At 40.9% G+C, this 25981-nt stretch overlaps 1 protein-coding gene across 1 annotated transcript in view; it reads left to right on the top strand.

Moving 5' to 3' along the window:
- The first annotated feature begins 394 nt into the window (after positions 1–394).
- The window catches only part of LOC124596028 (juvenile hormone acid O-methyltransferase-like), a 44474-nt gene continuing 18887 nt past the window's right edge, over positions 395–25981 (top strand). The window contains exons 1-5 of the mRNA XM_047134989.1: positions 395–442; positions 2486–2714; positions 7712–7932; positions 11511–11643; positions 24573–24720. Of these exons, the coding sequence (XP_046990945.1) occupies positions 2562–2714; positions 7712–7932; positions 11511–11643; positions 24573–24720 (655 nt within the window). The 5' untranslated portion in view covers positions 395–442; positions 2486–2561. The remainder of the gene's footprint in view (positions 443–2485; positions 2715–7711; positions 7933–11510; positions 11644–24572; positions 24721–25981) is intronic.

Raw genomic sequence — 25981 nt, 5'->3', positions numbered from 1 at the left:
AAAGAGTTCAATAGTGTAAGCTTAGGTTTCTGCGGCTGCTGTCACTCTCAATAAAATTCTCTTGCGCTGTGGACAGCATTGTCAATATATAAAACTGTGCGACGTTTCAGCCGCTACTGCAAACGATCTTCCTCGTGGCTAGACTGTTGAATGTGAGAGACTTTAGATCTTATATAGCAGCGTAGGAAGCTGCCTTACGTAATTTGATGGGGTGCTTGAGGGCAGAAGGGGTGTTAGGCGTCCGTTATTGGTGGGTCCTTGTCATTGGCGGGTAGAGACGTATGTCACTGGTGTTTAGATTACGTTTTACCATTGGTGGAAACAGGCGAATCAGAAACGGACGGTAGTTGTGACGTAGCACTGCGTACTCGTTATCAGGTGTGGGCGGCGGCGTGCCCGCGCTCAGTGTGCGGACGACCACCGCGGTGCCCCGCTCGCACGTGTAAGTCGCTTTGCGCGCTGTCTGCTATCTAATGTCTCTCCTATGAAGCAGTGTAGCTCAGCATAAAGCCCCGAGACAGGCCGTCTACAATAGTGGCCGAAACGTCGGACAGTTTATGTATTGACAATGCGGCCAACAATCCAGAACAGTTTGAGTGAGAAAGTTCAATAGTATTAACAGAAATGGGTTCGTCTTGGCTGCATAGATTTGTAGTCGCTTGCATTTCTGTCACCAGCCTAATGATATAGTGTTCTCTTACAGCTATTGTACTGCATCAGAACTCCCCAAGTTGCGATAAAACACCTTCCCTTACGTTTCGTGCTTTTATGTAGCGTTTAATCTTCATATTTTCTTGTCAGGTATCCTCCACCATCGATTAGAAGCTCGTGTGAGCGCCACATGAAAAAAAATGAGAGGCAGATGTTAATTTTCTTCTGTTGGACGCAATGCTAACGTGCCATCGTGTTTTTGTAACAAATTTGCCAAAGTAAATGGTGGGTCTCAGTACACGTTGGCGCGAACTGCGCTGTTCATTTAACCCGTCGAGTTATTTTAAATTTCCATTAAAGAAACAACCAAAAGCTTTCTTCCGACAGTCACAGGGAACGACCACAAATGATACTAGTCTATGTAGGTGCAACGTACATGCCACTTATAACTGACACTTACGGATGCAGGTTCTCACCACCAGATAACGAATGGCCACACACTTGGTGACATTTAGACTAGAACCCTCGAAGGGACGTTAACTACATTTCTATGAAACTTGGCACGATCAAAGTTTCTGGAGTACTTTATCTTGATTTTTAATATAAAATTTGTCTTGGATCGCACATTTATAAAAAGATGCTCTGTCTCGATTGCTAACTCATGATTTTCATATTTAAAACAGACAGAAAAAATATTGTTCGCAAATACTTCTACGTACTTACAATATTTACCTTATAAAAAGAAAAGAAAGTGAATGAGCATAGAATCAGAGTTTCGATACACTGAGTAACTTGTCAAATGTAATACAAACATGTACAGTGTCATAAAAATTACTGTGCGGTCTATGATGCTACTATTTAACATAAAGACAAATGCACATCTGCTAGAGAGCACAACGGCGTGCACGGTAGCATGATTAAAGTTATCGTATAAAATATCATACAAAAACACAGGAAAAAACTATTGGAAGTTAAATTATGTGCATTTAAGGGTTACATTTTAACATGAGTTTCTATGGAATCCGCATTTTGTAAACAATTGGAAACATACCACGGCATTAGTTTAACTATGTTTTTGAACGTTAAAACCGGTTTCATTCACCAGTGACGTTTTGCAAATGATTATGAACCCAGCGCCGTTGAGATACACCGAAAAAGGGAAACAGCAACTCGTATTCTAATCTGTATGCTATTAGTAACCAACTTGTCACGAAACATGTAAACGTACTCGTACGGTACACTGTGGTGTATATTATAATTTTCAGGCTGTTCTAACCGTGCACCACCAAAGACAAAATCGGTTCACAACACTTACTTATACTGATCACATTACGGGTCTGGAGATGTACAGAAGTCTTATTTTACGAAAAGCTCGTGTTATTTGATGTTATTAATATATACAAAGTGTCCATCAAACGGTTCTAGTAAGAAATTCAGGAATGAAATAGAAGGAGTGGGTCACCAATAAACCCCTTAGGATCTTCTTAAACTGAACTTGTTATGGCTGCTGGAAATATATTGTTAATGTCTGCTTCTGAATAATGGACACCTTTGTGGACCGGAGTAGGTGACCTTAAATTTATGTAAAGATACTTAAAAATTGTTCCCATGGAGCGAACTGTTGGTTTGAAAAATGAGGTATATTATTTACGATAAATTTCATTAACGCGTAAATAGCTGGGAAGCAGTAGTCAGTTTCCTTCGGCCTCGTTTAAAAACCTCTTCCAGAAACTGACTAGTATTCCGTCTCTAACGGCAAACGGTTAACGTCCACCTTCCCATTAAACTGTATCTGACGTGGAGGGAGATTTCCCTAAAATCATCTTTCTTCCAGGCATCAGCATCTTGTTCCTGGCTGTGATCGGTACAGACTTCTAACCAGCTTGGCTGAGCAAGAAGTGTACACCAGCATGGATAAGCCGGACTTGTACAACCTCGGGTGTGCTCCCCTCACGCTGCTGGCCGCCAAGCAGGTTGACGAGCTGTGGCCGGTCCTCACGTGGCCGAGGCAGCCGCTGCCGGTGCTCGACATTGGCTGCGGGCCCGGTGACGTCGCCAGGAAGGTGGGTTCTTCACTTCCAGTCACGTTACTACTCCATCAGAGAAATCGACGACTAAGCAACTCCGATGTATTCTGAAAAGTACCGTCGCTCTTGAATATCTAGGACCACCGAGAAAAGGAGGTACACAGAGTGTTCATTTTAACAGAAGACACTGTAGTATCTTGAAACTACACTTCGGACCAAAAAACGTTCAAATTCCAATTTGCTTGCTCGGAGGGGGATAATGATATCAAACTCAACCCGCCACCCAACGCCGTGCGTGGCTGGTATGGCCGACTTGAATTCTTCAATGGGAACCCCCATTTTTTATTGCAGATTACGATTCTACGGCCAAATCTATATACTTTTGTCTGAAGCATTTCCTTCCTTTCGCCACAGATGACACTGTAATCAGAGGAACAGAAATGGGTACCCCATCGTAATTTATGACATGATACTCAGTGGCCCTTGAAAGATATTGGGACCGCACCTCCATGCTGTGAAGTTGGGCCAGGCCAGTGTTTCGTAACTTTTAATTGGAACCCCATTCGCTTCGTCGTATTCCTCCGACAGATCGAACAGGGGAGTACTTGACACGGCACTGTGGCCATGGCTCGCGACGAACTCTACGGACCTTTTCCATTTCGAGTAAGTGTTCAAACGTAGTATCACCATCTGCAGTACACTCAATGATCCACTTTCCAAATGATCGTAAACAGGACAGAAGCATAGATGCGGGAATAGCAGCATCGCCGTTTCCGATGCTGTCGCCCATATCTTCACTGCCTGTTGGCACTTGCTGCTCCACTTCATCTTTTACGCATCCCCAAAGGAAGAAATCCAGTGACATGAAATCCGGCGACCTAGCAGAACAATTAACAGGGCCACTTCTCCAGATCCACCTACCAGTGTAAACACGATTTAATAGTGAAACGTCCCCTTTGAACAATTTATACACGACTGTCCTTAAACTGACACACAATATTTTGTTAGCGCAACGCAATCTGACTTTCAAAATTCCCTACAAAAGAATGGCCCTGACTAACATTAAACTATACCTTTCACAAATCACTTACCTCACAAAAATCTTCGCTGCTCAAGCTACTGCAATACAGCAAGCGCCACTACTGCCAGCTAAATAAAAGATTTAAACTATGGAAGGCACTAACTACTGATAGGCATAGTTAGCAAATGAAAGATATTAATAGAGAACAAACAATGTATTTACCTTGATATCATCATATATAAATATAGCAATTCATGACAAATTTCAAAACTCCGCCATCTCTCTCTCCACATCCACCACTGCTGGCGGCTCACCTCCAACTGCGCAACGCTACGCGCTGTTCACAGCCAGCTGCCTAACACTACAATGGCGAGTATTACAACAATGCAAAGCAGCCACAGACTGCACACAGCACAGCCAGTGATTTTCATACAGAGGTGGCGTTACCAATAAAAAAACCTAAACAGCCTACTTACAATAGCTCCGACGCTCCAATTACATAATGCGCAGGGAACTGTCATGCTGAAACCACATCTGTTGTCGAACGTCGAGGACAACGTCTTACAGTTGTACCGGTAGTTCCTGTTTGTGCCCCTTCTACGTGCCGTCGATAAGATACGGACTAATGAGTTTGTTTCCTACGACGCCACAAGATATGTTAACCGACCAAGGACGCTGATGGTCAACTTGTTGTAACCAGTGTTGATTGTCTTCACTCCAGTAATGCATATTGTCCCGGTTAAGGCAACCATGGTTTGTGAATGTAGACTCACTGGAAAATAGTTTCTCGGCAGATAACATGGGGGTCGATTGCATTTGTTGACGTGTCCATTTACAAACCACTACCCGGTTACGTAAATCGGCGCCATGCAATTCTTGATGCAGCGATTTGTGGTGTGGATAATCCTTAAGACGAAGCAATATTGTACATTACTACGTACGAACATATTCGAATCGCGGTGTAATTGCTTATCCGTGGGCTGTGGTGCACTGCCACTGTTACAGCTACTTCACTATCTTCTCCTTCAACAACAATTTGATATGCCAGACTACCAGTAAATGGTAGCTTTAATGCGCCGCTGCACATATTGAGTAAATGAGATAATGTCACTGTCCATCCCGCTCACAGGTAACTCATCACCAGCAGCAACAAGGGCTTTACATTTATCACACCCATTCATGAATTTTAGTAAAGAAAGCTATACATAACGTCCTACGTACGACAATAGATTTTAGACTTGTTGTGGGATTTCTATTCTACTTGCATAATCCTTCTTCATCTTCTGATTTACAGTACGACCTGGTACACAACAGGTGCACCAAATTTCGGGCACCTATAGTAATTAACAAGAAAAGGATAGTTGCTAGTCACCTTATAGCGGAGATAGTGAGTTGCAGACAGCCACAACAAAAAGACTGTCAGAAAATGTGCTTTCGGCTAACAAGGCCTTCGTCGAAAATAGACAACGCGCGCGCACACACACACACACACACACACACACTGGCAACCGCAACTCACACACACATGATCATAATCACCGACTATTTTCTTTGAACGCCCTGTTGGCCGAAAGCTCATTTTCTGACAGTCTTTTTGTTGTGCCTATCTTCGATTCGGCACCTCCGCTATACAGTATCAACTATCTTCTTCACAGTACTGTTACTTTCTAGCTTGAATTTTACATTGTGTAATTTTACATTGTGTGCTTTTCGAAAGCAAGAAAAAACACGATGCTCACGATTAAGCATGGATTATTTATGCAAGGTGTTAAAAATTATCCCATAATTTGAGAGGCGATGCCAACGGCCTTGTCGCAGTGGTAACACCGGTTCCCGTCAGATCACCGAAGTTAAGCGCTTTCGGGCTGTGGTAACACTTGGATGGGTGACCATCCCGTCTGCCGAGCGCTGTTGGCAAGCGGGGTGCAATCAGCCCTTGTGAGGCTAAGTGAGGAGCTACTTGATTGAGGAGTAGCGGCGCCGGTCTCGTAAACCGACTTACGGCCCGGAGAGCGGTGTGCTGACCACGTGCCCCTCCATATCCTCATTCAGTGACGCCTGTGGGCTGACGATGACACGGCGGCCGGTCGGTACCTTTGGGCCTTCCAAGGCCTGTGCGGACGGAGCTTTTTTTTTTAGAGGCGATAGTGTGGTCCAAACCAAGACAAAAATATCCAGTAAACATGGTTTCTAAAACGTATATATTAAGAGCTGTGACCATTTGTTCAGTGTAAAAATTTGTTTCACACGAGCCTATGTGAACAAATGCTCATAGCACTTAAGGTATACATTTAAGTGCGCATGTATATTGGACTGTTTTCTTGTTGTAGTCCATACTGCCACCTTTCAATATACGGTACAATTTTTTTAACTTCCAGTATAACGAAACATTGGCATTTGCGTTTAGGTCTCGCGCTGTGAAGGTTCCATACAAACTTAATTATTTATACAGACAGTTCACCCATATCGGAAATCTAGAATCTCGACAACTTATCAACTTGTAATCAACAATGATACTGACAAAGTTTTGGTCCCAGGAATTGCAAGGCGCTCGAAAATGTTTTAATTTCAAGTCTGAAGTCGGATTTCAAATGACAAAAAGATATTTTTTCGTGTGATACAATTACAAATTTACATAAACTGTGAAATCTTGCTTCATGCCAAAATTCATGATTCTAGGTGAACGGGAAGTAACTATAGTTTTGACGAGTGACCTTTCGAGTGTCAAAATATGTCATAAATGGCCGTACCTCGTGATTTCACTGTCTTGGAAGCTTCACTTTCTTACTCCGTCAAGGGACAGTAGATATTAGCATATGGCATAAATTTGAGCTTGATACGTTTACTCGTTCCTGAGAAAATGGGTTTTTGACAATTGTAGAGACAGATGGACTGACAATAAAGTAATCCAGCAGGGGTTCGATTTTTACCGACTGAAGCAAGGAACCTTAAAAAGTAACGAACTGTAAGTACATTGTGTTTTCATCAGTTTATGAGCAATGTTCTGACACAAGGACACACAAATCTGGAAACAAATCCAGCTCCAATAAAGCTCAAACGCAGCCGATGTTCCTCACACCAGCGTTAAACGCTTGCTGAAGGCGTGGACCCGACAAGCACACCCGACGTATGCAGGAGCCGGCCACAACCCATGGAGTTTCCACGATACCGGCGGGTTTTCAAATAGACACCGGTTGATGATGCGCCGCCTGAACTACCTTCCAGTTGACGCAGGCTCTATAGGGTGGTCATAAACAGTCTGAAAAGCTCGTAGTGGTGTTGCAAGGTAGCTTGTACTGAGATATAATTGTTGAGAACAAAATTCATACGTTGCGGCAAGTCCGATTTAATTAGCAATAGAAGCACTTGCACGGGCAAAAGTGCGGTAATGCACAGACACCTGTTAGTCCGTGAATTACCACTTCTTCAAATGCACATCACCAGCTAAAATGTGCCTTTTCCGGAAGTTATAAATTTAATCTAGGTGAGTAGAAGCTACATTTGTGCTGTCTGAGGAAACGAAGGGAGAACATATTTGGCAACAGCTTCTCCGGTACACTGCTTGAATTCACGCGTTCAACTACTTGTCTAGCTAACTTCAATAATAACAAAATCAGAAACGATTAATAATTATTTCCCAGTGTAACCTACCCTGCAACATCCTTACAAGCTTTTCAGGCCGTTTCCGACCGCCCTGTACAGGCTTTAGCTGGCGCGGTGAGCTATGTTCCGCGGACAGCGCGGCGAGCCGCCCCCATGTACCAGGTCACGACACACGGACTTGACGCTCTGTAATCTGCACCGTGCTCTCCATTCGACAACTGTGGCCTCTTTCATCACCCTCCTCTTCTCTCAATATTCGACATGTCTGGAAATTGCACAGCACGGTTGTATCAATGATCTGCAATACCTGTGGATCGCTTTGTCTCTTCAGAGAAACTGAAGCACTGATTATTTTACATGCTGCGTAGCTTAGAAGAGCAAATCAGAAAGTATATTTCTGTACTGGCAGGTTTTAGCCCCGCGGCTGCCACCGGGTACGAAGCTGGTGGCCTGCGACATCAGCACAAAGATGCTGGAGTTCTGCAGGCAGCACAACGCGCTGCCAGGCACCATCACGTACGAGCAGCTAGACGTGGTTCAGCCCGACCTGGAGAACTCCGCCGTGTGGCAGTACGCGCCCTTCGGCAAGGTGTTCTGTTTGCTGCTGCTGCATTGGGTGCCCGACAATAGGTGTGTGCTCAGTTTGTCGCCTTATCCCATACCGTACAACAGCTGGCCTGCCTTATTTCTCCGATTGTAATGCAAGGGGGTTACACTTGATCACTCCAGCTATGGATTGCTGTTGTGGTACTTCCACGAGTAAGAAATACTATAACAATCAGTCATACATTTTCTCCAATAATATTTTAAGTTTATCGATATGTATATCTTATGGTACGGACAAAACTAGATTACGTAAGGCTTGTTGTCAGACTGGCAGAAGAATTTGTTACGTATTAAAACGAAGTCACAGAGCACCATGCAACTACGAGGGCACGTCAAAGGGTAAGGACCACTGTTTAAAATAGAAATAAACTATTTAATATTCAGGCCAACCTCAGCTTTTGAAAGGCATGACGTTAGGCAGATGTCCGCTAACAGTTGGTTAAATTGATTTTCATTGAAGCACAATGGGTTTCTCTGCCTAAAGCCTCCTCGTCAGGTACAACATACGCGGTAAAAAGCAAAGTACAGCGTCACCATATAATGTGGATGTTAAAATTAGTAAAGGAATGTCAAAAATATAGTCACAACTTAAAAAGACTGCAGGCATACCGGTCGCTCCTAGTAAGGATTTACTATTCAGTGAATATCGTCATATAGCGTACCTTCATTTCTTAAAATTTTCCTGCATCAAAAAAGACGAAAGAAAATATTTTATAGTGAGTGGACGCTAAAAGTTTTTAAAAAAGGGACGGTTTAGCGTTAAAAAATTGTCACTACTAACATGATTAGTCACGACACTACGCAGATTACTGTGTGGAAAGTGTCAGGTGACAGTGTCTTACCAGTGTGACACAAAGGCAGGTCGGTGTAGGATAAAGCAAAAGCGCCCTGCATGACCGACAAGGAGAGACTAGTTGGCTGCCGGAACGGAAGCTATCCATGTGGACCGAGGCCCACAAGAAAGACAGGCCGCGGCGCGTACGTCACGAATGTAGGCGTGCGCTCGCTCGCTCGCTCAACTCAGCAGACGAAAACTACGTTTATACGTCTGTTAGCTGGTAACTAAATGTGTACGTACAAACGAGAATTGCATCTTTTGCTGGAATCCGCTGTTACGGATTATTACTGTTATTAGTCCTAGAATGATAGGAAGTCCACTACGGCTGTACTGGGGTACAATAAAATTAAAATCATGCCAAAATGATTATCAGTTGCATAAGGAACCACTTCTTGTATGAAATGAGGACTGTTAAGCAGAAGAGACTAAATGCGATACACATTTATATCAACTATTAGTCTTAAATTACATTTTGTTGTAGTACTGTTAATCAGTAGGACTACATAATAGCAAATTCCAGTAGAAGATGCAATTCTCATTAGAGTGTTCACACCAAGCTGCAAGTTAACAGGTCTAGGAACGCATTTTGTCAGCTGAGCTGAGCGAGCGAGCGAGTTCAGGCCTACCTTCGTGACGTACGCGCTGCGGCCTGTCTTTCTCGTGGGCCTCATATGGACAGTGTGACGTCATGTACTCATGACTAGGAGCGCTGGATCGATACCTTTACACAGGAGAATAATACAGAATTTTATTACGTTCTAAAACTAAATCATAAAAACAATCAACATTAGACAGAATGATGTGGTGCTTTAATTTCAATTGGTTATTCAACGTGAATTGTGCGTTTTCGTTTACTATCTCTAACATATTCAAAATGTGACCTTTTTCTTTCTTATGGAATATTTTTAAATTTTCTGAAGGGCTTGTGATGCTGTGTCCCTCTTCGCTAAGTGCGCTAATTTAACTCGTGGGTTATTTAAGATAAGGTGTTCCTGAAATCTTATTTGAAATGATCTACCGGTTTGTCCTATATATTTCTTACGGCAATCGTTGCATGTAAAACAGTATCCAGCCGCTTCATTATATTTGTTTACCGGAGCTTTTTGCGTGGGTCTACTGCTTATATCCGAAAATGTAAAACACGCTGAAGTAATGTTTTACATCTCGTATGAGTGCATTTTTTTCGCGTACTGCACCCAGATATGGTATTCTAAAAGAAACAGAGCGTTCCTTTGCCTTCTCGGGTGGTGTTTTGCTTTGTCCTTCACCGAGCTGCGCTAACTCACACCGGAAAGACACTGCCACCTTATACTTTCCACATAGTAACTTGCATACTGCCGCAACGTCTTAAAAGTGACGATATTTTATTGCCAATCCAGTCCCTTTTTGAAAACTTTTAGCGTCCGCTCATTATAAAATGTTTTCTTTTTTCTTTTAAGATAAAGACAAATTTTAAGGGATGTAGCACACCTCTGGTCTCCCGTTAGAACCGACATTTTTTTTTACCAGGAGAGGACATGGCACATGTTCGACAAGTTAACTGGAAGAAAAATAAAAGCTGCAAAGGCGTACTGTTTACTGAATATGTTCCTTCTCGATATGCATAAAAAACCACGAAAGTTCATGATCCGCTACAGGTTGTTCTGCAAGGCATCTTTGAACGAGAGACTACGGGGAGAGTAGTATAGATTTAGAAGCTGTAAAACTACTTTGGAGGAAATAAACCCCTCTGGTCTCTACGAGACATGAAAAAAATCTCATTCACGCTTTCAACTCAACGGAAAAAGAAGGAAAGGACACTATAGATGGGTACAGGGGAGAAGCTGCTGGTTTCATTAAAAACAAAACGGCATATCCCGCTGTGGCTTCTCCCCCACATCCCCCCGCCGTCCACAGTATCGGCATCTATTCGAGCTATGTGATATAGCAGAAGAAAATGAAGACAACATGGTCGTTATGAAATAATATTAGGAAAGTTGTTGGACGCGAAAACGTATCCCTTTCATCGTGCCAGAATGAGAAGTTCAAAGAAATCACGATTGGATGCAATGATAGTAAAAAAAATGCCGTCGATAGCGCCTTAGCTGCAAAATTCAGCAGAAGGGTCCTTCCCTGTCCCTAAGAGTCCGTTAGAAGAACATGTCGCTTTAATACCGGGCTATGTACAACAATGGTATATTCGTAAGATAAATTTAAAAACTCTTTCATTAATCGGTTGGAGGATAGACATCTTAAATTTTTAGAAAAACTGTTCTTTGCCCCTAAAAGGTAGTAATTTTACAATTAGTCTATAATTTAATGCAACATTTGAAGCCGCATGAACAAAACAACTGTAGTCAGTAATTTTTTTATGGAATTAATGAAGTGCCATTCTGAATTTTCACCAACGTGTGCTCAATCTGCTCGTTTTCAAATAGCACAAGATATCAACAGAGAGCAAGGAATGATTACATTGAAGACGTATAACGACACTGAATTTACCGTTACATGTAATTTCATCTTTGTGCTCACATTTACAATGTTATCGTTCTCATAATGTGTTCGGCGTTGTGAACAGCAAGTTCAAGCCTGTTAATTTAACTTCGTTTGCATAATGTGAAATTAAAATCACCTTATTTTGTGTGGGTTTTTAGTATTATTGTTGTAAATTTTCACCACAAAATAGTTTTGTTGTAATTCGTTCATTTGATTCTTACAAAAAACCAGAGAGTCTTATGTGTCCTCCACTGGGGCAACGCCTCCTAAGACATTAATATTTTCACAGGCGTGCTGTCCAGAACATTCAAAAGCTGTTGGTGCCTGGAGGAGTGGCTGTCTTCAGCATAATAGCTAACATGGTGAATAACACAGCATTTGAAGAAATGGCGAAAGACTCGCTTTGGGCGCGGTACATGCAGGTAACCCTTAGGTCTACCCGATATTCTCCTAAATCTTTGAAATACTTGAGAAATTATGTTTAATAATTCTAAAAATGCCCTACCTCAGGAGAAGTCAACTTGTTTAGCCTGCCACCCACTTTTGTTTCTGTGTTAGTTGTAAAATTTTCTAACCGTCCACCGATTACACAGTAAATATGATTTATGAAGTAGGGATAAGTTTACTTTAGAAAATTTATAAAGCCGAGCTACATCAAGTTAAAACATACAATAGTCAGTCCCTTATTGTCAACCCCCAGCTGCGATCATCAACAGGAGTCTTCTGGTGTCCCGTGGTTAATGAACAGGGCTAATCATAGGGCAGAAAGAGGCATCCGAGCACACAGTCTTCCCGAGTTCCATGTACGATGAGAACCGGAAGATGCGGTATTACCGGCCAAGCTGATAACAATAAATTATACTGCACTATCCCTTGGAATATGGCTGAACTGAAATGCAATCACACTACCGTCTATGGCTCTACGTTGTCTAGGTGTCTGATTGCATCAGCCGGTTCTTATTCAATTGATAATTCAAATGAACGCAGTTCCCTCGAACTGTACAAACAAATAAATTACAATAAATTTTGTGGCCAATGCAAAGAGTTTGCAATAAATTTAAAAATTTATTTCAGCAGATTCCATAAACACTTTTTCCTGGTGCCTTTTGTCCGCCTCAACTGGTAATTAAAGCAAAATCGTGCACCAGATGTGCTTAAAAGGAAATGTGAAAGTCCATAGATCGTCTCGTGTACCTCCATACAACGTAGGTAACAATGTAAAATTTCTAACTTGTGAGCACTGATGCGCCAAGTAAGTCACTGTTCGAATGATACGAGGGCTTGTAGAAAAGTAATGCCTCCGATTTTTTAATTCTGTTCTCTATAATGGTAGAGGTACTAAAGGTATGGCTTATTTCTCAGTCGACTGACGTAAGACGGTATCGAATTGTAGCGTGTAAAATAGCGATATGTACCGCAACTATGTCGGTGCGTAAGAAACAATGTGTTGTAATGGAGTGTCTAACCGCAGACTACGTGCATCCAATTGAAATCCATAGAAGAATGAAAGCTATGTATGGTGATGATTGTATCGACATCACTAATGTCCGACGCTGGGCTGTACGTGCTCGTAATGAAGGGAGAAAAAATCGTCGAAGGAGACCTAGAGATGAATACAGTAAGTAGATTCAGAACCATGTAGCCTGCAGTATTTATTTGGGTATGAAGAGACTTGCACAGTATAGAATAGCACGGAGAGCTGCATCAAACCAGTCTTCGGACAGAAGGCCACAATAACAACAACCTCATTGTGAGTGACAGAGCACAATCTCTTTCCAAAGCTTAAAGAACAGCTTAGAAGACTTCGCTTTAATAGCGATGAAGCAGTGTAATTAGCGGTAAGGTTTTGGTTCCGTCAGAAAGTCAAATATTCTACAATGGCTGATCAACAAACCGGCCTCTAGTTGGGGGAATTTATTCGTCACCAAGGTGACTGCGTTGAGAAATAAGTCTATAGACATGAAAAATAATGAAATAGATATGAATAAAGTTTGCTTTTAACTATATATGACGGTAGTATCTGTTCCCGAAAGAACAGTTGCCGTGGATGACCATGCAGCTTTGCTAGAAATGAAATAATAATTAAATAGACACCCTAGCTGCAGGCAGGCGTTGATACACTTCATTTGGAACAAGTTGAAAATGTGTGCCCCGACCGGGACTCGAACCCGAGATCTCCTGCTTACATGGCAGTCCCCCAACCGCGTTTATTTTTGTTACTGACGAACCCATCCAAATAAAGGTGGCCTTCGTTGCTAAGACAAACAACAATGCGCATGCTAATTCCCATCATGCTACGCAGCCAACAGTGCAGTAACAGTGCAGTTTGAACTTCCTAACGCAAACCATTCAGAGAAGCTATGACGATTTTATTTCATGTAGTTCAATAATTGCCCCCCCCCCCCCCCTGTATATCACTAAGGTCTTCGAACACAAACAGTCACTGTTTCTGAAGCAGCGCAACAGAAGAAAATAAACGTCTTCCAGCGATTCTTCCTAGTATTGTGAAGGAAAGTTTCATCACAAATAACTGTTCCTAAACGAAACCGGAATGGATTCTTGGTAACAACTCAAATAATTTACATCCAAAACTTGTATTTACAGTAGAACACGAAAGTAACAAAAGTATTAATTTGCTGGACCTCACAATTACAAATGAGAATGGAAAACATAATATTTCTATTTATAGAAAACCCACATCAATCGACGTAATAATAAATGCTAATTCATGCCATCCATCAAGATAACAAAATGGCATTTTTTAAAACTATGATACATAGGATACTGAAATTTCCTCTCCAACATAATGCAATCCAGAAAGAAATTGATACATCAAAACAGATAGCAGTTGCTAACAATTATAATTTCCATGAGGTTGATCTGTTATATCAATAATTACAAGAAACAAATGATGCTGTTACAAATTCCAAGAAGAGATTTACAAAAATGACATACATGGGAACTATTTCAGATAAAATAAATAAATTATTTAAGAACATAAGCGTGACAATAGCATTTAAAACTAATAACCCCCTACAGATGAAACTGAAACACACAACTGGAGACTCAAATATATACCAAAAGTCAGGCGTTTACAAAATAACATGTAATGACTGTGAGAAATAGTATATTGGCCAATCTGGCCGTAACTTTTAACACGTTTAAAAGAACATACTACTGGTACTGCATGTACCAAATCAATATTTGGTCAACATCTTGATGGTTACAATCATTCTGAGGGTTGCATTTCTAACACTTTGAAAATATTACATACTGTGCCAAAAGGACCAGTGCTAAATACCTTAGAAGGAATTGAAATCTTTTCATTTCACAAAAGTAATCCATTATATGTTTTAAACGAACAACTTCAGTTCAAAGATAAACATTTCTTTGAGCTTTTCGATGATCTTCTTTAGAATGTTTACTCTTCTGTCCTGTTTTTTAAATTTTTTAAAAACGTTATTAAGACTTTTAGGAAATTCGTGTACCAACTAGTAAATATGAACCAACTTACGAGTTAGAACAATGAGAAAATATTCTGAAAAAATCGAAAGTTAAGATACCTTTTTATGAAGTACAACTGTAGAAGTATCAGGATTGAGTAGTAAGAAAAATTTCGAACTAGATATCACATAACTCTGCAGAATTTGATATGCCACATTTCTAATTTATTACATTTCAGACAAATTGTAAAAATAATCAGTTACTTCATTCTTCGTTATTCGACCACATTAAATGGAACAAATGAAATTTTCCCACAGGAAATCTGGAATATTAACCCACAAAATAATATTCTCAAAGCATACAATCCATTTCTCGATTTTAAATGAGTTACACTACTCGTATCAGATGCTGACATAATTCCATGTAATTTCATAACGAACTATCCTATCTATGTGATTAACGTGACGTGTAGAAATAATATTGTAAGTTCATGGGAAAGGACTAGGAACCTTTGTGTGGAACTTTTAATGAACAAATTCCTTCACATACTTCAACGTATGTAGGAATGTATAGTAAGAAAAATTTAACTTACAATGCTTGGCACAGAATATTAACTGAAAGTTTTTTGCTATATAAATGAATAAAAAATTAGAAAAAGTTAAAGAAATTTTAACATCATGTTTTCATTTCATTTTAAAATATTTTCAGGAAGATAAAGAAAACAAAACTGAAAAATTTAGTATGTTAATTAGAAAATGATTACTCATTGTATTTCTTGTGTATAGCTCTTTTTATGTACATTATATTAGCATTTTGAATTTTCAAAATCAATTAAGATTTGCGTGAGATCGATGGAAAGCGCTGGCTGCATGACAAGTCTGCTTCAGCTGAACTAGCAGCTTGCAACTCGTATTTTATCCGGTGGCAGGTGGCCTCTAGATAAAGATAATACTGACCTAGAGCAACAATTTCCGTCAGTGAAAGAAAGGTTGCGCATTGAGTGAACTTACGTAAACATTCTTTTGCTCTATTTGTAGTATGACTTACGTGAAACATTCTCTCGCGCCAATCGAAGGCAGTTCAAAACTTCTTTCATCACTTCAAATAAAACACGAAAATGTGAAGAAAATAACTTATTTTCATCCAAAATGAACTGATGGAAGTAGTGATTGTAGAATGTACTTTGTCACTCGAATGCCTAATATATATACCATTTTAGAGGATATTTACTGTGTCAAAGCTCTAAATCAAGTATGAAGACTGAAGTATTTTGACCATTATCTCATGAAATCATCGAAGTGGCAGTGGTTAGAGAAGAACTAGCTATTTGACAAAACTTTTTCTATTCTCGCTTCTGTACGATCTATCACCAAGTAAAGGTCAAGTTTAAGACCCATCCTAAAGGGCGGGTGGTGTGTTTCATCCCAAATTAATGGAGCCCTCTGTTATCTCAGAAGCAAGATGCACTGACGTACAGGAGGTCAGAGCCCGGAAGCTCGGTTTATAGGACTAACACAGTGCAAGGTGTTCGCTAGCGATCGTTTTGCAGTTTTTAGGAATGAAGTTAATTTTGTCCTATTAAATTTCATAATCTTTAAATGGACAATATCAAACAGCTAAAGCAGTGTGGTGACTGTCTAGAAAAAAGAATATTAATGAATTTCATAGAGATAAGTAACGAAAAGATGCATTTGTAAAGAAAGTGTATCAAGACATCAGAAAATTAAAGTTACATGTGAATGTGGTAGAACTGTTGGTAAAACAGGAACACTAAGAAATCAAGTACAATCGACAGTTCATACAAATCGTATGACTGCTCAGGAAGAAAGAATTAGGAAAATTTTGAGCAAAGGATAGATTTCTTATATTCACCATAATTCATTACGTTTTATTTTGGTCACGTTCACTTTTTTTAAACAAATATTAAATTTTATTTTCTTACATTTACGTTTTATATGAAATATTAAATTTTATTTCCTTGCATTCACCTTTTGCATGAAAAAAATAATAATTTGAAAATTGGTGATCGTGGTACGAAAAATTGTTCAGATTTATTAACTTTTCTAAGTAATTTAAAACAAATTAAGTGATTTAGAAATGAAAAGTAGATGTTTTGTTAAGTTCTGTGTAAGTTCTAGTGAGCTAGCTCACGAGGAACGAATCAGCTTGTGAGCTGTTGTTGTTGTTGTGGTCTTCAGTCCAGAGACTGGTTTGATGCAGCTCTCCATGCTACTCTATCCTGTGCAAGCTTCTTCATCTCCCAGTACCCACTGCAACCTACATCCTTCTGAATCTGCTTAGTGTATTCATCTCTTGGTGTCCCTCTACGATTTTTACCCTCCACGCTGCCCTCCAAAGCTAAATTTGTGATCCCTTAATGCCTCAAAACATGTCCTACCAACCGATCCCTTCTTCTAGTCAAGTTGTTCCACAAACTTCTCTTCTCCCCAATCCTATTCAATACGTCCTCATTAGTTACGTGATCTACCCACCTTATCTTCAGCATTCTTCTGCAGCACCACATTTCGAAAGCTTCTATTCTCTTCTTGTCCAAACTGCTTATCGTCCATGCGTCACTTCCATACATGGCTACACTCCATACAAATACTTTCAGAAACGACTTCCTGACACTTAAATCTATACTCGATGTTAACAAATTTCTCTTCTTCAGAAACGATTTCCTTGCCATTGCCAGTCTACATTTTATATCCTCTCTACTTCGACCATCATCAGTTATTTTACTCCCTAAATAGCAAAGCTCCTTTACTACTTTAAGTGTCTCATTTCCTAATCTAATCCCCTCAGCATCACCCGATTTAATTTGACTACATTCCATTATCCTCGTTTTGCTTTTGTTGATGTTCATCTTATATCCTCCTTTCACGATACTGTCCATTGCGTTCAACTGCTCTTCCAAGTCCTTTGCTGTCTCTGACAGAATTACAATGTCATCGGCCAACCTTAAAGTTTTTACTTCTTCTCCTTGAATTTTAATACCTACTCCGAATTTTTCTTTTGTTTCTTTTACTGCTTGCTCAATATACAGATTGAATAACATCGGGGAGAGGCTACAACCCTGTCTCACTCCTTTCCCAACCACTGCTTCCCTTTCATGCCCCTCGACTCTTATAACTGCCATCTAGTTTCTGTACAAATTGTAAATAGCCTTTCGCTCCCTGTATTTTACCCCTGCCACCTTCAGAATTTGAAAGAGAGTATTCCAGTTAATGTTGTCAAAAGCTTTCTCTAAGTCTACAAATGCTAGAAACGTAGGTTTGCCTTTTCTTAATCTTTCTTCTAAGATACGTCGTAAGGTTAGTATTGCCTCACGTGTTCCAACATTTCTACGGAATCCAAACTGATCTTCCCTGAGGTTCGCTTCTACCAGTTTTTCCATTCGTCTGTAAAGAATTCGCGTTAGTATTTTGCAGCTGTGACTTATTAAACTGATAGTTCGGTAATTTTCACATCTGTCAACACCTGCTTTCTTTGGGATTGGAATTATTATATTCTTCTTGAAGTCTGTGTTTATTTCGCCTGCCTCATACATCTTGCTCACCAGATGGTAGAGTTTTGTCATGACTGGCTCTCCCAAGGCCATCAGTAGTTCTAATGGAATGTTGTCTACTCCCGGGGCCTTGTTTCGACTCAGGTCTTTCAGTGCTCTGTCGAACTCTTCACGCAGTATCTTATCTCCCATTTCGTCTTCATCTACATCCTCTTCCATTTCCATAATATTGTCCTCAAGTACATCGCCCTTGTATAAACCCTCTATATACTCCTTCCACCTTTCTGCCTTCCCTTCTCTGCTTAGAACTGGGTTGCCATCTGAGCTCTTGATATTCATACAAGTGGTTCTCTTCTCTCCAAAGGTCTCTTTAATTTTCCTGTAGGCAGTATCTATCTTACCCCTAGTGAGACAAGCCTCTACATCCTTACATTTGTCCTCTAGCCACCCCTGCTTAGCCATTTTGCACTTCCTGTCGATCTCATTTTTGAGACGTTTGTATTCCTTTTTGCCTGCTTCATTTACTGCATTTTTATATTTTCTCCTTTCATCAATTAAATTCAATATTTCTTCTGTTACCCAAGGATTTCTATTAGCCCTCGTCTTTTTACCTACTTGATCCTCTGCTGCCTTCACTACTTCATCCCTCAGAGCTACCCATTCTTCTTCTACTGTATTTCTTTCCCCCATTCCTGTCAATTGTTCCCTTATGCTCTCCCTGAAACTCTCTACAACCTCTGGTTCTTTCAGTTTATCCAGGTCCCATCTCCTTAAATTCCCACCTTTTTGCAGTTTCTTCAGTTTCAATCTGCAGCTCATAACCAATAGATTGTGGTCAGAATCCACATCTGCCTCTGGAAATGTCTTACAATTTAAATTCTGGTTCCTAAATCTCTGTCTTACCATTATATAATCTATCTGATACCTTTTAGTATCTCCAGGATTCTTCCAGGTATACAACCTTCTTTTATGATTCTTGAACCAAGTGTTAGCTATGATTAACTTATGCTCTGTGCAAAATTCTACAAGGTGGCTTCCTCTTTCATTTCTTCCCCCCAATCCATATTCACCTATTATGTTTCCTTCTCTCCCTTTTCCTACTGACGAATTCCAGTCACCCATGACTATTAAATTTTCGTCTCCCTTCACTACCTGAATAATTTCTTTTATCTCGTCATACATTTCATCTATTTCTTCATCATCTGCAGAGCTAGTTGGCATATAAACTTGTACTACTGTAGTAGGCATGGGCTTTGTGTCTATCTTGGCCACAATAATGCGTTCACTATGCTGTTTGTGGTAGCTAACCCGCACTCCCATTTTTTTATTCATTATTAAACCTACTCCTGCATTACCCCTATTTGATTTTGTATTTATAACCCTGTAATCACCTGACCAAAAGTCTTGTTCCTCCTGCCACCGAACTTCACTAATTCCCACTATATCTAACTTTAACCTATCCATTTCTCTTTTTAAATTTTCTAACCTACCTGCCCGATTAAGGGATCTGACATTCCACGGTCCGATCCGTAGAACGCCGGTTTTCTTTCTCCTGATAACGACGTCCTCTTGAGTAGTCCCCACCCGGAGATCCGAATGGGGGACTATTTTACCTCTGGAATATTTTACCCAAGAGGACTCCATCATCATTTAATCATACAGTAAAGCTGCATGTCCTCGGGAAAATTTATGGCTGTAGTTTCCCCTTGCTTTCAGCCATTCGCAGTACCAGCACAGCAAGGCCACTTTGGTTAATGTTACAAGGCCAGATCAGTCAATCATCCAGACTGTTGCCCCTGCAACTACTGAAAAGGCTGCTGCCCCTCTAGCTCTAGTGAGCTAGAACTAAGATATAATCTACCAAAACGTCCTACTCTCATTGTCTATAGAAAATCTGACACCCATGCAGATTGAACCACATGTGGAATATTTTTAAGCTACACTGAAGCGCCAAAGAAACTGGGAGAGGCATGAGTATTCAAATACAGAGAGATGTAAACAGGCAAAATACGGCGCAGCGGCCAGGAACGCCTACATAAGACAAAGAGTGTCTGGTGCAGTTGTTAGATCGGTTACTGCTACTGCAATGGCAGGTTACAAAGATTTAAGTGAGTTTGAACGTGGTGTTATAGTCAGCCCAGGAGCGATGGGACGTAGCATATCCACGGTAGCGATAAAGTGGGGATTTTCCCGTATGGCCATTACACGTGTGTACCGCGAACATCAGGAATTCAGTAAAACATTAAATCTCTGACATCGCCGCGGCCAGAAAAGGCATTACGCCTTGCCTTGCCCCGATAACACCGAAATAGCACTCTTGAACACTGGTAACATATTGCCTGGTCGGACGAGTCTCATTTCAAATTGTGTCAAGCGGATGGACGTGTACGGCTATGGAGACAACCTCATGAATCCATGGACCCTGCATGTTAGCTGGGGACTGTTCAATCCTATGGAGGCTCTGTAATGGTGTAGGGCCTCTGCAGTTGGAATGATACGGGACCCCTGATACGTCTAGATACGACTCTGGCAGGTGACACGTACATAAGCATCCTGTCTGATCACTTGCATCCATTCATGTCCATTGTGCATTCCGACGGACTTCGGCAACTCCAGCATGACAGTTCCACACCCCACACGTCCAGAATTGCTACAGAGTGGCTGAATTTAAACACTGACGCTGGCCACCAGACTCCGCGGACATGAACGTTTTGATCATAACTGAGACGCCTTGGAACGTGCTCAGAAGAGATCTCCAGCCCCTCGCTCTCATACAGAATTATGGACAGCCCTGCAGGAATCATGGTGTCATTTCCCTCTATTATGGGAATCGATGATGATGCTGACTAGTTGTTTCTGTTATCGACATTGATATTGGCAAGATATCGGCCGCAGGGATTCCAAGACTTTCGATAATGTTTTACCTTCAAATTTGAAGTCAATAACAAATGACAACAGAAATATTTTTCTTCGTGTTATATAATTAAAGATTAATAATTTCGGATCTTGGCTTTTTGTGCTGTGAAACCTTGATTATTACCAAATTTCTTGGTTCTAAGTCAATGGGAAGTACCCTACAGGTTTTGGTGAGTGAAGTTTCGAGTATCAAAATATGTGATAATCGGCCATTTCTTTTGATAGTATTGACTTAGAAGCTTAAATTTTTACACTGCAAAGGGTCCATAGACCTTGAATATGATACGCAAACATGTTACAGAGAAAGTTTGTCTTAAGGGACGGACAGACAAACAGACGGATGAAAAATGAGCAAAAAATATGTTTTTGTGTTATAGTTTTACAAATTAAGCATTTTCGATTTTTTTTTTTTTTTTTTTTTTGCTTTACAGTTGTACTGTGAAACCTTGTTTCTAGCCAAATTTCATGATTCTAGGTCAACGGAAGTATCCTATAGGTCTTGATGAATGAGTTTTGCGAATATGGAAATATATGACATACATAGCTGTATCTTTTGACTGCATCGACTTAGAACCTTACAATTTTTACACCGCTTAGAGACCACAGCCCTCTCTGGCTGCTGAGGCAACACTGGGATCAGCTGTGCATAATAGGAGACGGGACTCTGTGGTGTGGGTAATGAGAAGCCTGGCGGCGGGGGGAGGGGGAGGGATAGCAGTGTGGAGTGGGGGACGCTAAAGTGCTACCTGTGGGAGCTTACAGGGACCATGGAGAGCGAGTAAGGCAGCTATGTGCAGGCGGAAGGTTAGACGGAGGGTGGGGTGGGGGTTAACGGAAAAGGAGACTAATAAAAAGACTGTGGGTACGTTGGTGAATAGAGGTCTGTGTAGTGCTGGAATGGGAACAGGCAAGGGGCTAGAGAGTAGGACAAAGACTAACGATATACATAGCCAGGAGGGTTACAGGAACGTAGAATATACTGCAGGGAGAGTTCCCACCTGAGCAGTTCAGAAAAGCTGTTGCTGGTGGGAAGGATCGAGGTGGTGCAGGCTGTGAAGCAACCATTGACATGAAGAAAGTTGTGCTGGCAGCATGCTCAGCAATGTGGTGGTCCAGCTGTTTCTTGGCCACAGTTTGTCAATGGCCGTTCATGCAGACAGACAGCTTGTTAGCAGTCACGCCCACATAAATGCAGCACAGTAATGCAGCTTAGCTTTTGGATCACTTGACTGGTTTCACAGGTAGCCCTGCCTTTGATGGACTGGAGTAGGTGATGGTGGAAGTGTGACGCTTGAACGCAGTCCTTGCTATGAATTTTTTCACTTACTTAACACATGAAACGGTTTGTATACGATGTATTGTCTAGTGTAAATATGTATTGTAAATACTATGTTTAAATTATGTATATTTAACACTGGCAAGTCAGGGCATATTTAGTTAACGTTGAAGTCAGAGAGATTGTTTTGTCGTGCCACTGGGCGCGGGAGCGCACCAGTGGGCAGTAGTAGCAGTGACGCCGTGCTCGGAGCAAGATGTACAGTCGAATGTTGCTATTCGTAGCTATGTTACATCTAACGGCTAGTGTGTGGATCTAAGTACGACGGGAAAGTAATGGTCGGCATATTTGGAAGCATGGCTGGGCAAGTTATTATGGACTAATGGGCATAGTGCTGAAGAAACGAGGGCTTAAATGTGAAGCGCACTGTGGGCCCAAGTCGCAACAGTAAAAGCCCACTGCCACATTGCGTCGCTGCCGTGGACTTCCGTCGATCCACCGACAACGAGGAAAGTAAGATCTACGTAATTTTCGTAGGATAAAATTGTAGAAGGCTTGCCAGTGACTGTGCTTTTCTCTGAAGTTGAACAATTAATAACAAGCATTGTGTAATAAAAGTGTTGCATTCCAACCGACAATAACACCAAGTAGTAAATTCCGATCCTTACTTATCTTATTGAACCGAGTGTGTCACGCCATGATCAAGAGAAAATATGTTAATTATCAAATTATAAGCATTCACGGTGAAGAGTAAATTTCAGACTGTTTTGAACGACTGGTTATCATAGTTAATTGTTGCACTTAATAAGCTTATGCCAACCGTAGTAGCCGGCAGCGGTGGTCTAGCGGTTCTAGGCGCTCAGTCCGGAGCCGCGCGACAGCTAGGTCGCAGGTTCGAATCCTGCCTCAGGCGTGGATGTGTGTGTTGTCCTTAGGTTAGTTAGGTTTAAGTAATTCTAAGTGCTAGGGGACTGATGACCGTAGATGTTACGTCCCATAGTGCTCAGAGCCAACCGTAGTAACTTAATAATAGACTGAAGTAATAAAATTGATTATTAAGATTTATTTCCATGCATATTCAGCTGAAGTGGCCGGTCGATGTGGCCGATCGGTTCTAGGCGTTTCAGTCTGGAACATCGCGACCGCTACGGTTGCAGGTTCGAATCCTGCCTCGGGCATGGGTGTGTGTGATGTCCTTAGGTTAGTTAGGTTTAAGTAGATCATAAGTTCTAGGGGACTGATGACCTCAGATGTTAAGTCCCATAGTGCACAGAGCCATTTGAACCATTTTTTGAGCTGAAGTTAGTTCAAGGATATTTCATGAAATTATAAAGCTTATTCCACCTGACAATCGCCCAATTAATGAATTTTTATCATTCAAAACACAGATAATCAATTATTGGCGATATATTTCATTATCAGTAGATCAAATTGTGCAAAGTACGTAATTTTAAAGACAGAATGACAGTCCATTATTCAAAATCTAGATAGATAATTATCTGTGTTGTCAGCATTGCACTTAGCTGACAAATTATGAACAAAGTAACTATCAAAATACTTATTGAAAGTTGACCACTAATGTTTAAGTGTAGTTAGATTGTTATGACATTATTTTATATGACTACTGAGCCTGACACAGCACTCACGTAAAAGTTCATGTTCCACCTGCTGCGCTACAAACTGGTAAACTTTATCTTTGACACAATTATTCATGTACTTAACAGTACTGTCGCTCATCATTTGAGCTGGCGACCGATTTTTTAATTACTTTTACAACTTAATCATTCCTTTCAGTAAAATTTCCACTGGCAAAATTTATTTCCAAATTATTTCCATTATTTCCATTATTTCATTTACCGATCGTTATTGAGTGAAATTACTCATTCAATAACGATCGAGTTATAACGTCTCCTGTTTCCCGCGGAATAATCATTATTTACTTCGCATTCGGATGCCTTATCCCGACACGGGTCAAAATTCATAATTCGCGGTCATTGTTAACTTGTAATTTCGCAAATCCCGGGAAGTAGGGGGGGGGTGTTATAGAAGGACGTATGGGACAGTTGTTGCATCTAGGTCTGTTATGGGGATATGTACCATGAGGCATGGGTTTGGGAGCAGAATGTGATGTATTCTTTTTTAAGACAAATCGTTTACAAGCGTTGTAGTGGAGTGTCGATGTTCACGGATTTTGCCGTTCCTCTCAGGACGTGGAGAAGTTCGTTTCTCCGTACCAGCACAGTGAGGACCAAGTGAGCGACTTCCGCCAGCTGCTGCAGAGCGAGGGCTACCAGGTGCTGCGCTGCGACGTGGCGCCACAGGTGGTCTTCTTCCCGAGTGAGATGCAGCGCAGAGGTGAGCAGCTCCTTTACCTTTAGTGTCAGCCAGTGTCTCACAAACAACGCTTTACATGCGCCTGGGTGCAGCTAACGCCAAAACCTCCAGCTGTCCGACACTCAGACCTGTACCAATCGTTGTATGTCGATAGTGTGTCAACCAAAGCTCCGATTTAGTTTGTACTATGTGCTGTCGTCCAGTAGAACGACGTAAACGTTAATTAAAAGCAACATGAGAACTATGGAGCACACAAAAAGCATTACGATCAGTAACTATCAGGTATAGTTTCCGTGGGGAAGTTGGTAGAGCGTTAGATCGTTGTACTAAGCATACTGGGTTTAAAAACCTATGACTGCAATTTTTCTTTACTATATCAGGAGTGAAAGTGTTATATAGAACAAAGTCATATTTATAGAATTGTGCACTTGGCAGTCTGTTTTCGCTTCTTTTCATTGAAAGCACGTGGTAAACCTACAGAGTACATTTGCAATTTCACAGAATATACAACCAGAACAAAAAGGAAGAAACAGTTGCATCACATGTGCAGAAGTAATAATAATAATAATGGTCACAATAATAAAAGTAATAGCCGTAATAATAAAGAGCGTGATCCATTCAGGAATTAAGGCTGCACAGTACTGGCTGCTTAAGAAGAAGTGTATGAAGAAAATTACTTTTGTTCACCAAGCACATTTGATAAAGCTTACATTTGTACATACACCCTGAAGATTGGCGTATGAAATATTGTGTCTGAAGCAGAACTTCGTCGAAGTTTTAAAGCCATTATCCACCGGTGACGGTGAGAATCATGCAAATGTGGAGAACCAAACTGACTGTATGTGACGGGCTGCAGCTTAAGAAGATTTTTCCGTTGTTGCTGACTAATCTCTTCCGAAGAATCTAGAGCACCTTCAGACATTTTACGCGTCATATGCTTGTGCACTCTGAAGAAATGAAGATCGGACGGTTGAAAAATGAAGGTTGTGTTTGCTGGAATTACGTGAATTGCGATTTTGTTTCCTGGTAGGTTATTTTGTGCGTGCTTGTCACGAAGAACACTAATGTCTTCGTGGGGTCCATACGAATCCAGTATTAGCAGAAGTTTCTCCCATATTAATTTCACGCTTAAACACTTAAAAGGATTTTTAATCAGAGGGGTGCGAACCCGGGACCTATGGTACGACGACCTCACATTATATCAACTAACACACCCCGAGATCTACAAAACAATCGCTCACAGATACGCTTTTCCAGTGCTCCGTAGTGTTACTTTTAATTA

The sequence above is a fragment of the Schistocerca americana genome, chromosome 2 (assembly GCF_021461395.2).
Source record: "Schistocerca americana isolate TAMUIC-IGC-003095 chromosome 2, iqSchAmer2.1, whole genome shotgun sequence".
Classification (NCBI taxonomy): Eukaryota; Metazoa; Arthropoda; class Insecta; order Orthoptera; family Acrididae; genus Schistocerca; species Schistocerca americana.
Note: the sequence above shows the minus strand (reverse complement) of the source record. Positions and strands in the feature narration are given on the sequence as shown.